Source organism: Ptychodera flava, chromosome 11 (genome assembly GCF_041260155.1).
Source record: "Ptychodera flava strain L36383 chromosome 11, AS_Pfla_20210202, whole genome shotgun sequence".
In the NCBI taxonomy this organism is placed as follows: domain Eukaryota; kingdom Metazoa; phylum Hemichordata; class Enteropneusta; family Ptychoderidae; genus Ptychodera; species Ptychodera flava.
In genome coordinates this window covers 27,953,453-27,968,817 of record NC_091938.1, presented here as the reverse complement: position 1 = coordinate 27,968,817, position 15,365 = coordinate 27,953,453, and the positions used below count along the sequence as shown (strand labels likewise).

The following is a 15,365-nucleotide window of genomic DNA, read 5'->3' as shown; positions in this document are numbered from 1 at the left end:
GAAAAAACTTTGAGAAGAGCTCAGCAAGGCGAAAAAATGCTTTCATACACAAACTATCAATAACATACAGATTTCCATTTTCAGGTAGTACAGGTAGTAATTTCAAGGCAGCCACTCAATGAACTATCGTCACGCAAGGGTTTCTGAATGCTTACCAGGTACACGCTTCTCTGCAGTTGGGATTTGATCACAGTGAGTCTCGGGATTACTCTCAATTCTCTCCCTGTTTTCGTCTGACGTTTCCGGAAATTTAGACGACTGTGCGCGGCAAGATGCAGGGTTCACTTCAAGAAAGCCGCAACGAATGTGAGGGAAAGGCCTTATGCAATTTCCTTCTAAATCGATGATGTGAGCTCATCTACCTTTCTTCCAATTGGCCAATCACTTTCGACTGCAAAGTTTTCGAATATCAAAGTACCCGGATCATGAGCAATTGAATGACTTGACGCACGAATTGACGCACTTAATATAACAACTTGAATAATTGCACCAATAAGGATATTGTTAGCCAATTTTTTGCAGCTCTTTTCCTCAGAGTACTTGGCATAATGTCAACCGCAATTCTCTTCCTGGTGACACATGACATAGTTTCAGTCACATGTCTTCGACTCGCTTAGCTCAAAAGCTCCGCAGAGCAATAAACCTCTTGGAACAGAACCTTGTATACCTATGGTCACCTTACTGTTGATTAAGCCAAACTGAAGCAATTGATGCGGTCAGAGATTCTGCTTGTATAAAGACAAAACAGGCCCTGCCAAGGGTTGTAAATGAGAGCTAACGATAGGCATCCTGTGTTAAACATTGAGACACAAAATACCACTTCCATTCATTAAAGCCTCTAGATGATAGTTTATTGAAGCTACACACTTTTCTGGATCAAATATTTTACCCAATTTCCAAAGTTATTAAGGTGAAGAAAACAATTTTGTATGCGGGCAAGCTTCCGGGTATGCAAATCCTGTGCTGGTCAACGTCTCCTGTACACTCAGTTTGTAAATTTCAATTAAATTAACTTTTCACCTTTTCACCGTCTTGCACTCTTATAATAGAAACAAAACATGTCTTTTTCGACTTCATGAATTAATGTTTGTGATCAGGAATTTCAAACTTTATCAAATACAAAGTAATTTGCTTCCCTAATCCTCAAATTTTATTGTTTATTGTGAGAGTGACATTTCACAGACTTGATGGGCAAACTTTAAGCAAACTTTGAAATGTCTAAGGAGTATATTACTTCAAAGGAACAAAGTCTCTGCTGTGTTGTGCCATTTTCTTTGTAACGATTCATCCATGTATTTATTCGTTTGGGAACTGTGCCAAGTGATTATGCATGCTTCCATCACAGCTTAGGCATTTATGATCAAATCGATGGCTTGCAAGCTGACGTTTGCCAGAAGAGAATTTTAGAGTTACAACAGAGCATACATTTCTGTTGTACTGTACGACATCACGTGAATTACTTTTACAATATCTACAAGGCTGAAGGGATACAAGCTGGGACTATCGTTATTACCACTATTACGACTATACGCGCCTCAATACTTAAACACTTAAAAATTACGTGAGCGGTTTTTTCCAGGGTAGGTCAGGTCACCTGAGACACACGTTTTTGAATAGGCCATTCGAAAAAAAACCAGGATCAATTCCGAGTGAGTGGTGCGAAATAATGTTTTATTGCCGTAAAGGGACCAGGTCGAATACCCGTAACGGAAAGTATGTTTGAACGGAGAGAATTGTGATTGCAAGTATGTTAAGTGCTATAAGGAAAAGAACCGCGAAAAATAATTCTAAAACTATCCTTGTTGGTGCAAAAGTCATTTAGTTGCGCATGCTCAATAAAGATTCCTCCCATTTATCTCCAGTGCAGTTTTATTGTGCTTATATGGATTATTAAAGGTTATTGTTTTGGGATTTAATTTTTACATGTGTTTTGAAATGAAATATACCATGACAAGTACTGTACCACTGTCAAAATGTTCCGACTTTTTTCTGCGAAAATTCATGTACAACTGTTGCTCGTCTAAAGCATATGGATGATAAACGTTAACTTTTTTATTACATGTTTCTTTACGATGATTTTACATTGTTGCAGTAGTGAAATAGCAATTTGTGCAGGCTCGTAATACACCCGTAGCCACTTTCCTGTTTTATTACGCCCACTTGCTGCAGTCAGAAGGCAAAACCAGGTTTATTTGGATTGTGTTCAAGACTAAGGTACAATGTAACGATGCACTGGTCCATGAACGTCTTGTTTAAACAACTTCTTTGTCCTATCTATAGGCTCATAATCGAAGGCAAAAAACCTGGTGTCATTGTAACTTGCAGAGTATCGTCACTCTATAGGTCGAATGTGAACTTTCTGGTATATATTATATTTTACCTTATTACAGTGTCTTGTTTATGCAAATCAGTGCAGTTGATTTCAATTTCCCAAGACATGCTGTCTGCATGGGACACACAAGTTTGCTTGATGCTATTCGCAAGTTACAATGACACCAGGTTTTTCTGCAACATTGCTGGTCTAGGATCCCTGTGACTATTTAGCTTGTCAACATAGCGCCTATATATGTAAAATGCACTGTCATTGTTTACATTTGAATTCTAGTCCGGACCAAAATTCACTTGTGAAATGTCAACAATACCAAGTTAGAACCCAGTTTACAAATGTACAGGTCGCACTGACGAGCGTAATACTGTGTATATGAGCATGCTGTTGGGAGTAGAAAAAGAAATTATGGTTGACACTAAAACAAAAGTGAAAAAATCATCAAAAGTGAGAATTTCTGGCCCTGTTTGTGATGTAGTCTCTGACAATGGCAGAATTTGCGCTGAAGTACGTTGTCTGCGATACATATCGCTACGGTACACAACATAAGTTGTCCAAACATTTTTGACACGTCTTCACAATTGGTGAAGTTATCGAACTCCAAAGCTCTGTGTACACTAACACAAATAAAATGTTAAATAAAATTTGAACTTAGTCTATTAGAATTTTACCTATCCTCTTTTGACCAAAGGAGAGATTTTCGGGTGGGTAAAAAGTGTGCCCTGTATACATGAAAGAGGGATATCTCAGTTGTATTTGGAACTGCCAGTCTAGAATTGAAGAATGGCGATAAGGAAAATGTATTTCTTTTTCAGACTGACAGCCTGTAGAAACTACAGACTGTGTCTTCAATATATTTCTTTGCATGGTGATGTGTAGTGCGACAAATGTCACTAACTCTGTACAGTCTCTGCCACTCTTATCCAATTTCAGAAAAAAAAAATCTGTGCTCTCTGTAGAACGCTTGTAGTGTCGCGTCAATGGTGAATATTTGACTGAACAATAATGGTAAATGTTAGAACTTGTTAACTGCTTAAATCAGATTTGCTAGTTTGTTTTATCTCACCACGTAGTTGAACGAGGTTAATAATTCAAAAAATGCTAAAACTAGCCAATCCTAACTGCTTTAAGACATATACGGTGTACAGACAATACATAATATATATATAACGACAACTGCTATTGGATAGTAAACATTACTTGACAATACAACTTTCATCATCAAAATGAAATCTAAGTCCAAGGTTCTCGACTCGCTCACTTCAAAGGCTCTGTAGAGCAAAAAACCTCTCGGAACTTTTTTATCATGATTCACCGTTCACATATGGCGAATCAAGCCTGACAAATTACAATTTCACTACTGCAACAATGTCATTTCATCGTAACACAAGATGAAATAATAAGCTACGTTTATGTTCACTAGTACTTTATCATCCATATATTGGTCATGCAAATATGCTATGGACGAGCAACTGTTGTACATGAAAATTTGCGGCAAAAAGATCGGATCATTTTGGTGATGACACAGTACTTGTCTCATTCTATTTCATTGCAACTTACATGTAATAATTTAATCCCAAAATACTAACTTTTAATCAACCTTATAAGCACAACAAAAACTGTACGCACCGGAGATTCAAGCTAAATAGAGGGAGAGAATGATTTTAAGCTCAATAAAAATAACTTTGAATGGTATATTCCTGTTCTTTCACTATCCATGTATGATTATTTAAAAGTTTCTGTTCAGTTTGAAATTTAACGAAACTATTCTTTTTGAACTCGTCATCACTCACAATCACTCTTTCCCGTTCTTTCACTCTTCACATAAAACCGAAACACGATTGGAACTAATTTGGGATAATTGGATGGTGAAGTAATGACGATTTAATCTGCAAATGTAACCTCATCTACTTTCTTTTTAAGTTACACACTTGTTTTATGAGTTATTTGTAATATTGCAACATGCTATAGGGCACCTAACACTTTTGAGAAATTTGAAAATATGAAGATCCAATTATGCCAAATTAGTTGCAATCGTGTTTAGAATCGCTAATCCTGCTTACAACAAAAGGCAAAATTGGCTATCATGTTTGTTGTGTTTATGCCATACCGTGACGGAATTGCATGGATGAAGGAAATACAATGTGAAGTTTCTCAGCGGCGAAAAGTTTATGACAGACCAAATTAACACTGTGAGAAAATTCTACTAGCGGACAAAGCTAGACTTTGTTCTTTATTATACAGAATGGGTTACCTTATTGAGCATGCGCAACTGAATGACTTTTGCACAAACAAGTATATAGTTTACGTTATTTTTCGCGGTTTGTTTCCTTATTGTACTTAACATACTTTCAATCAAAATCACAATTCTAAATTTCAACATATTTTCACTTGGAGGTATTCGACCCGGACCCTTTAAGGCAATATAACACTTTATATCGCATCATTCACTCGGATTCAATCCTGCGTTTTCGAATGGGCCAATTCAAAAACGCGTGTCTCTGGTGACCCGACCTACCCTGGTAAAAACTCGCTGACCCTAGACATGTTTCTCGCGTTTTCGAAAAATAAAATCGAGCAATTCTCATTGTTTTAGTCTTTAAGTATTTAGGCGCGCAGAACCGTAAGAGTGAAAATAACGACAGTCGCAGCTTGTATCCCTCAAACTCTGTAGATGCTGTAAAGTTAATTCACGTGACGTGGGTACAATACAAAAAATACCGTCAATGACGCTGTACCTTCTCTAATGTGTGGCCAGGTCAGGTAATTGGTTGTTGGCATGGAGTTGTGGTAAATAGTTGATGATGTAGGGGCATGAGGTGGGATATGGACCCAAAGAACCCAAAAGATGATTAAATACATCAATCAAAAAAATTCTAAGCTACAGTATAAACTGCCTAAAGATAGTTCAATGTGGAAAAAAGTTAAACAATTCAGAAATAAGAATTAACAGTCCAAAATAGTAATGACGCACTTCCTTACTGATCTGAGTGCATGTGAAATACACAACCTGGCATCTGTAAATTAAATGTATACCAAGTGATCATTCCCAGTCACTTTTAACTGTTTTTATGGATTTTCCAAAGAGTCCTGTGGAAATGATGAAAAACGCCTATCTGGTCTTGTGTTTGTATAACCTCATGGCTGATAATTGTCATAGTATTGAAAAAAATTGAAAGTGAAGAAATTACTGTTTTTAATAGGCATATTTTCCTTGAAATACATGGCCATGTAAAGAATATATGCTAAAAGTGTTTAAGAGTAAATTTCTTTTCAAAAAATATTTAATTTGTGACCAAAAGATTTTTATTCTTTGAGTTTACAAATTCAAACATTGCAATTTCTTCAATCATCTTGTGCAGTGCAAAATTTATAAAATGACTGAAAAACAAAAAAAAATTGGCAGAATTACAGTCTATGTGATGTAAAATTATGGGTTGACATCACGATAACTGTTAATCTGTTTGAAGTACTAATATACTATAATTTAAAAAAGAAAAATTCATGCAGAAACGGTAAAATATATTGTCAGCAATGTAGTGTTAATTTTGACTTTACATCAAAATATGCCTTTGCTGGATACCAAATATATAGGGCGAAATATCAGCCATGTTCAGCAAAATCCACACAACAGCATTGATCCTTTTCTAATTTGATTTGATTTGCTTATGTTATCCTTGTATGACAGTCAGTACATATGGAACTTGAACACAACACAGTGAATAAGTATGCTGTAAATGAAATGGTGTGGCTGCATCCACATGCAGCAATAGGAGTGCCTTTGTCTCTCACCCCCTCATTTCCAACCTGTTCCATCCCTGAAAAAATAGTTTGGTCTTATATTTATAATGTTAATACTTTCTGTGTTTCTTAAAATGTGCGCATCTCAAAAACTTTTGATCATAAACATTTTCATTGTTTTTTATAGCTGACCAATCAGTTAACCTGTTTATTTTGAATATTTGCGCATTTTTCCTCAGTATTTGACATTTTCTGAATACCTTCTTATTCAGTTTGTCATTTTCTAAAAGTTTAAATGCTCCATTGTGTGGTCAAGCTTTCCACAAGCATCAAATGTGGTACTTCATATAGGAGGGTCTGCCTCTAGAGGGCGGGCATCATGAACACTCCTGTGTTTGTTGATTAATTCCTCCACGTAAACTTCTGATTGTACTGTAAACATTGAACATGGCCGACGTCCGATTTTCCTGTCTAAAACTTTCACTCATTTTCGTTCATATGACTCTGAAACTCCAGGAAACGATTGGGAAGAAAGGGTTATCTTGAAATATTGAGGTACTCGCCGATATTTTGCAAAATTTACAGCGAAAACGGAGTCAGCGTGGACTCTCTGTTGTGTCGGGCAACAAAATAAACGCAGCCACTGACGTTTTTTCAGACAGAACACCCAAACTAAATGTCATCAAATGCACACCGCCCATTCAATAAATCCACAAATCAAACAAAAGATTCAATTTGTATTCTTATTGTTACAAAATGTTCTTCATGGCGAGTTGAGAATAAAACCAAAAATACGGTAGATTGTGTACATAAAGAGCTTGAACGGCGCGGTATCTCGTTTCCTGCGTCTGCATCTACGCAAACTTCAATCGAGGTGGTAGCTTCAGCGAAACGGGGAAATACGGCTAGTTTTCAATCGGATTCGAACCCACAACATACGGCATCAGTCGCCTAGCTGAGAGGCCACAGACAGAACCGCTCGGCTAAATCTCCACTCCCAAAAAAGAGTGGTTCAATAGCCGGCTAAGTTGTTACATTTTTCTGACTGAGACCGCTCAACACGTTGTAGAGTTCGTGAAGCACTCACGCACGCATGCTCACTATCATACATCGCACATACACACTTTATCGAAGCGAAGAACGAATTTCATCGCTTTAACTGGGCGAAGCATCAACCGAACAAACATCGCATCAAGTGGCTCAATATAGACTGCTGCCATCGAAATGCCACTGTATTATACACCTTATCTATATTATTCGATGCCACCTTCATCACCGTACGGCGTCTATTACAAACGTCCAGACGAAATTCCGACGACAGCGAGCTCACCGTCGACTGTTTGATCGACACCTCTACCCCCAGGGACTATCCGTACCAGTGTCGGGTCCGTAGTGTGTTTTTCCATTGACGCTATCCTCTTTTAGCGTCAGCTAAAGACAGAAAACCCTTGGTTCAGTTTGTGAGGTTGATAAAATCATCGATAGTATTGAAATTTAGATTTTTTTCAATTATTTTGTTCAAGACATGGATGTATTTGTCTTGTTCCATGACGAAATCAGCATTTTCAAAAAGTAAGTCCTGGTAACGCTAGCACGCCTTTATAATAGAAAAGATTTCACGACATTTGCTACATTGTCTGTGTGTTTTGTCTGCAAAAAACGTCAGTGGCTGCGTTTATTTTGTCGCGCGACACAACAGAGAGTCCACGCTGACTCCGTTTTCGCTGTAATGAGAAAAATGCAAGGAAAATGCCGACAGGCTTACACAATGACCGTTTTCAGACTCGGAGGCATATGATCATCTGCAGATTATGCAACAGGCCCATATCACGTGAGGCCATGAGGGGATATCCACGCAACTCAGTACCAAACACTAGCGCACACAGAGTGAGCAAACACAAAGTGAGTACCCCTAACGTCAGCTCAGTAGTCTGTAATAGATCGTAGTCAACTAAGAACCTTGGTGAAAGGCTTAACACTGTGGCTATGCCGCTAAGTCCCTTTTGATTTTTGTCACAGCTCAAAATCATTCTCCTGCACCTCAACCTGAACCATGAACACCCCCACCAGTTTATGATATGACCCATCACAATGGCATGACGTCAACGGATCTTGACAGACGGAAGTATTGACAGACGAAGTTCTTGACAGCAGCATACTGGTTTTCAACTCTAATACCTTCTCTGTCTATAAATAGACACGAGAAGGTAAAAAAAATGTATGCTCTGTTGTAACTCTGAAATTCTCTTCTGGCAAACAACTACTTGCAAGCCATTGATTTGGCCATAAATTCCTAAGCTGTGATGAAAGCATGCATAATCACTTGGCGAAGATGGGCTGTAAATGAATCAGATATTGTGGTGATCGACAGTGTCCTTCTTGACCGTTCAATGCAAAGCAAATATTTGCGCTAAGGTGAAGAAAACAATTTTGTTTCCGCGTATGCAAATCCTGTGCTGGTCAAGAACTCCTGTTCACTCATTTTGAAAATCCCAACTAAATTCACTTTTCACTATCTTACACTCTTATAATGAAACCACAACATGTTTTTCCACTTCATTATATGATAATTTTCATAATGAGGAATTTCAAAACTCATCAACTTCGAAGTAATTTGCTTCCCTGATCCTCGACTTTTATTATTTATTGTGAGAGTGACATTTCACAGACTTGATGGGCAAACTTTGAGGAAACGTTATAATATCCCAGGGGTATATGGCCTCGAAGGAGCAAAGTCTCTGCTTTGTTGCGCCATTTTCTTTGTACCAATTCATCCGAGTAATCATTTGAGATATTGTAAACATGTGTTCGACTTCTTTGTGTGACTTAGGCAAGGAGTTTGGATGTTCAGTGAAGTATGGTGGTGTTGCCTGACGAAGGCCGGGGACGAAGGATATTGACATGGAACGTCACATGATATTGGTGTATTGTATGGGATCTTTTTCATACTACTATTCATTTGTAGCCAGACACTGGATAAGTTGACCCACATATCAAATCACCAGAACTATTTTCAATTAGGCCAAACAAAAAAAGTTGTACTGTTCCGATAACCCGAACCCATTCTATTTTTTACCTGCCGACCCTAAACTTTTTAGAGCTGCGTAAACACGGAAGTAAAAAAAAGAAAGAAAAAACCCGTAAAAATCACGCGTTCGTTACTTGGCATTTGATTTTTGCTTGAACGAAGATATCTTTTATGTTTTCCCTTTTATATGTATGATACATTTTTCTGGAAATGTTGTGGCCAGTGTTTGATCGCCCTGAACCCCTGAAAACTGCATATAAAATAATTGTGAAAAGAAATTCCTGCCGACCTACCTACCCTCTTTATAAAACCATGTCATCGGAATAATGTTTTTTGGCCTTTCAATTAAATTTCCAAATCCAAGGGAGGATTCACTTTTGAACTCCACTTTTTACTGGAAGCAGACAATGACACGTGTTTGCTGGTCTAGGATCCCTGTGACATCTTATTAGTTTTGGGGTACTGAAACACCAGCACCAACACCACTGGCTGTGGTTACCGCGTACCGCTTAATTTGTAACAATTTTGAACACACTGAATTTGTATTGGTTTGATGGAAATTTAACTAAGCATCACCAAGTTTACATTGTAGGAATATAAAGGGTGCTGTATTCATTACACTTAAATTCATTTGTGCTGCTAATAACACATATGTTTGTACCAAGAATGACACTCACAACTATGTTCATTCGCTCTAAACAATTCTTTATTACAAAATGCTTAACTTCAGTTCAAAATGCATGGGGCAGACTCAAAATAATTTTGCACCATTTGTTTTGAGTCCTGGCAGAAATCATGTGTTTACCTTTGAGTTATTGGAAAGTTAAACGACATAACAGCAATATGTAAACTCTGAGTTGCATTTTTAGAGTACAGAAGGTATGTCTCAAGTATACTGAGCCTAACTCCTTGCTATGGTAGTGATCTATTTGTGTAAGAGTGGTTTTCCTAACAATTGAAGAGAAATAAAACTCCCTAGGATAATGTTGCACTTTAATATGGTTGATCCCAGTATTTTTGAGTTGTGCTGCACAGCATTATGGGACGTAGCAAGGCCATGAGTTGAACACTAGTGAGACAAGAGACACATATAAACATTTGTATACTGTACACTGTAGTGTTGATAACCAGGGTCCATACAAAGTCACATAAAATTCAAGGACTTTCAAAGACTTTTTCAGCAATTTCTACGTTTTTTTTGAGATTCAAAATATTGTTTTGCAGATATTATTTCTACAATATGTCATTTTTATATAATTTTCATATATCACTTTTTACAATATCACAACTGATATCAATATCAATTTTCCAGGACTTTCAAGGATTCATTTTTAAGAACTTATCCCCGACGTCCCAGGAGGCGTTCAAATTTGAGGACTCTCAAGGAGCATACGGACCCTGATAGTGTTTTACAAAGTTTTATATGAAGTAAAATGTCTTGTGGGGTGTTACATTTGCAATGCTGACTTATCTTGCTGTTTCATTGGGGTACAAATTGCGTAACTTTGGGTAAAAGAATTAACGCAGTCAGAATTAGGAACAGAACTTTGAAAGAGCTGGATTTTCTCTCAGTTTGACAAGTTTCGAGCAGAATAAGTTCAGTTTCGATGAGATTAAATTTGCTTAATATAAACAACTATTTACTAGTACCAGTAAGTAAAATCGTTTGCAAACAAAAAACAGGGAAATGTGCCTTAATTTGGTAATATTTTTCTGCTTCGTTATGTTGGTGGAATGAGAAACTTGATGACCATTAATGGTAGTCATATTGAGAAAAGTTACGAGTTACATTAATGTGAACATTTTACCTAGGCTATGGCAAAGTGATAACAATAGTGTAAACAGCAATCAGGCATTGTAATTCAAAAACTCCATTTGTTGAAATAAAAGGATGTACTAGTCTAAGGAAGAAGATAACAACAAGATCAACATAGAATTCTAATTGAATTAAACTGTAGTCAATCATCAGTAGTTGTAAATTATTGCAAAAGTTTTACATAGTTTCAAATCTCGTCAAATCTATCTTTCAAAACACTTCAAGCTCCTGTCTTACGTATACTAAAACAATGCCACATAACAATAAACAATGTGGCAACTGAAACAAGGTCACATGAGAATAAGCAATGTGGCAACTGAAACAATGCCACATGACAATAGACAATGTGCCAACTGAAACAATGCTACATGACGATAATCAATGTGCCGACTGATACTATGCCACATGCCACATGATAATAAACAATGTGGTGACTGAAACAATGCCATATGATAATAAACAATGTGGCAACTGTAACAATGCCACATGACAATAGACAATGTGCCAACTGAAACTTTGGCATATGTTAATAAACAATGTGGCAACCAAAACAAGGTCACATTATAATAAACAATGTGGCAACTGAGACAATGCCACATTACAACAGACAATGTGGCAACTGAAACTATGCCACATAACAATAACGCGGCAATCCACTTTTTCATCTATCTCTAAAAGCTCCAGTTAAAAAGACCACAGGCAACCTAATACAATAGCTCTTCTCCCACGATGCAATTGGACAGAGCAAGTAATGTAAAATTGGGCACAAAGGCTGAGATGCTTGAGCACAATCATGTGACCTAACCTTCTTACCATCAAAGTCTTGTAAGGTCAAGTAGTTTTTACAGAAACTGGGAACTTTCTTTGAGATGGGTGGCAGTTTGCTGATTAAATATTAAGTTTCTAAGTTGGAAGTGGTGGGGAATGTCATAAAAAGTAACATGTAATTTGTGTGTTTTGTATATCTGTCTCTCCCTTCTTGTCAGAATAAAAACCTGCCTGCATCACGTTTTGATGAACAAACCGCAATGCAAAATCTTACAATATTTTAGTCATATTCAAGCAGTCCTCCATAGAGAATGTCTTTTTGTTTTTATGCTGTCCCATATAAACTGCAGTATGATGAAGTGTTTGGTTATATGTATTGTGATCTTCCAAAATGTTAATCACTGACTTGTGGAAAAATTATCATCACATTATTGCACTTGCTTTTCAGAATGGCACCCAACGGAAGCTGATGTTGCTTTTGCCTCAAATGTTTTTTGACTTCATTCATGTTTTGTTGTTATAGCATCAAAACTGCAATTTTTACAGTATGACAGCCAATCAATGTCACATCCTGACCTCACAAAAACATTATGTTTCATATAAATCATGTTTATGACTGATGAAAACTCAAGATTTTCATTAAAGGGCCGGTAATGATAACTTTTGATGATTTTTGATTGTTTTCATTTTGTATGTCAATTTCAAGTACTTATTCTACTCCCCAAAGAATGCTGAAACACCCACAGTGCTATTTGTGATGTCAACATAGCGTCTATATGTGTAAAATGCACTGTTCTTGTTTACATTTGAATTGTAGTCCGGACCAGAATTCAGTTGTCAATAATACCAATCCAGTTTATACATGTACAGGATTAATTGACAAGCTGAATACTGTGTACATCATCATATGCTTTAGGGAGTAGAGCTAGATACTATGGTTCATATTAAAAACAAAACTGTGAAAAAACTCATTAAAAGTTGGCATTTCTGACCCCGTTTAAATGCCATGGTTTGCTCAAAAGTCAGTTTTCTACAATATATATCTCTACAGCACACTACAGGAGTTGTCTAAACATTTTGGAAAGGTCTTCACCATCGGTGAAGTAATCTTACTCCAAAGCTCTGTCTACACTAACACTAATAAAATGTTAAATAAAATTTGAACTATCGGAATTTCACCTATCCTTCTCTTTTGACTGAAAGAAGAAGTGTCCCCTACATATTCTTTAATACTTAGTAATATTTGGAACTGTTAGTCAAGAAATCAAGAATAGCGAGAAGGAAAATGTATTTCTTTTTCAGACTGACAGCCTGTAGAAACTACAGGCTGTGTCTTTAACAGATTTCTTTGAATGGTGATGTGAAGTGTGACAAATGTCACTACCTGCGTACAGTCACTGCCACTCTTATCAATTTTGAGGTAAACTTTCTGTACTATCTGTAGAAAGATTGTAGTGTTACAACGATGGCAAATGTCTGACTGAACAATAACGGTAAATGTAAGAAGTTTTGAACTGCTTAAATCAGGTCTCCTTCTCTGTTTTGTCCCATCATGTGCTTGAACGAGTTGAATTAAAAAAAATGCTAGCAAATTAGCCAATCCTAACACTGCTTTAAGACATGTACGGGTGTACAGACAATACACAACATTTATAACAACGACTGCTATTGGATAGTAAAACATTACTTGACAATACAACTTTCATCTTCAAAATGAAATCTAACTCGCACGCACTTCTTTGCTATTTTAAAACACTGTAGATCCTCAGGACCTGTGTAACAGATATGTACAGCACCAATAAATTTAATATATTACCCCTTTCCCATTAAAATATTTGTAATTATGTAAATGCATAGGATAAGTATACTTTCCCCAAGTTATGTTGAAGTACGGTTTTTTTAAATTTCTTGTGAATTCACTGAATATTCTGAAGCAATATAATTGAGCAAAGCTTTGAAAATGAAATAACAAAACTTTGCTGTGGAACATATTTAGCAAAGAAATTTAGACAAGGTTTAAAAAAATGTACGCCACCTTGACTTTTCAGGCTAGTGTGTGTCATAATGTTGAATGCTCTATGAGTCACTCAACATTTGCAAGTGTACAAGTACCAGTAGATCAAAATCCACTGATCCTGGTAAGTGCACGGTAGAACACCCTTCACTGTCAGTGCACACAGATTGGAAAACATCTAAATGCATTCTGGTCTCTAAAGCATACAGAAAAGAAAACAAATATTGTTCCAATCTGAGTGATAAAACCAACATAATTTGGAGAAAGTGGAACTGTTAATCAGCTGTTGTAAATCACAGTAATTCACCTCTACTAATTCAATTTAAGCTTATAAAATTTTCTTGTAATTCTGAATTTTACTGACAAGGCAAAGAATTCACAACATGAGAATGTAAACTAATAATGAGCTGCTTGAATAGAAGATTTTTCCTGAATTACACAACCAAAACATTTTGATGTGTTTGCGTTTAGAAAACATCATCCCCTTTATCTCTTCAACTTGGAACAGTCCACCACCAGTGAGTGCGGGACAATGCCAACTATCATGAAAATAAAGGGGTGTCAGGATGACATTCCCAGAGTATGTAAGAACTCTCACAGTGATAAGCTACTTTGAAATGTAATACAGTTTCAATAATTCTTAATACTTTTATATTTTGGCAGTATATTTGGAGGATGATACCTCAAAATTAAGTATACTACAAGTACAGTAATATTCCTTTCACCAAAGTTTGGTGAATTCCATATTTGAGAATCCAGGGTCTTCCCTGAGTTTCCAGTAGTTGCCATTTGATACCCAGCACTCCTTGCCATGTTCCGTCTCTTTCCTGAAATAAAATGTGCGAGTATGAGTAATAATCAGGAAGTGGAAGAGAAAATCGGACACAACTTTGTGCTCTGTTTGTGAATTTAAACAGCCAGTAGCTGTAAATTTTGAAGATTTGTGAACATTATTTTTGTTTATTAATGCCAACTACAGTTTCTGTTCTACTCTCCAAAGCATGTTAAAATGAACACTATTTAGCTTGTCAACACAGTGTCTATCAGTGTAAAATGCACTGTTATGGTCCAGACCAGAATTCACCAGTCAACAAGAACGATTAAGTCTAAATGTGTACAGGCTTATTTGACAAGCTGAATACTGTGTATTTGGGGAGTAGAACATGAAATTCTAGTTGACATTCAAATAAAAAAATAGTGAAAAAATCATCAAAAGTTACAACTACTGTACTGACTCTTTAATTAAATTGCAGTTCAATAAAGTTGAGAACAAACTCAACATTTCAGATGAATATATTTGAATATTCTTTGTACAAACAGCTCAAAGGTGCTGTGAAATATAATAGATGCTGGAACCTAACTGCTTTGCTCCTTATTCAATCCTACGGTTTGTCCATGTAAACATACAGCACTTCCCATATTCCACTCTAATACTGCTGATTTTTCTGTAAAACTTGACAACATTTCATGAAAATATTCTTTTCCGACTGAAATTCAAGTTTCATGTTATTTTTTTCAGAGGGTGATTTTAAAAATTTACTATGTGCTACCTGAAGCTATGGAGAAGCTTTGAACAAACGATGTAATTAACATAGGCATGTACCAGTACATAACCAAAGAGGTCGTTCTCAAATAAGACAATGATTTTGGAGCAAGACTCAATATGTTGTAA

The 15,365-nt window shown here is 36.5% G+C and overlaps 1 protein-coding gene across 4 annotated transcripts in view; it reads right to left on the bottom strand.

The window, feature by feature from the left end:
• Window positions 1-9,779: 9,779 nt before the first annotated feature.
• Window positions 9,780-15,365, bottom strand: part of LOC139143997 (oxysterol-binding protein-related protein 6-like) — an 88,636-nt gene continuing 83,050 nt past the window's right edge. For all 4 annotated transcript variants that reach the window (XM_070714634.1, XM_070714632.1, XM_070714635.1 and 1 more), the window contains one exon: window positions 9,780-14,520. In XM_070714634.1, coding sequence (XP_070570735.1) covers window positions 14,415-14,520 — 106 coding nt within the window. In that variant the 3' untranslated portion in view covers window positions 9,780-14,414. The remainder of the gene's footprint in view (window positions 14,521-15,365) is intronic.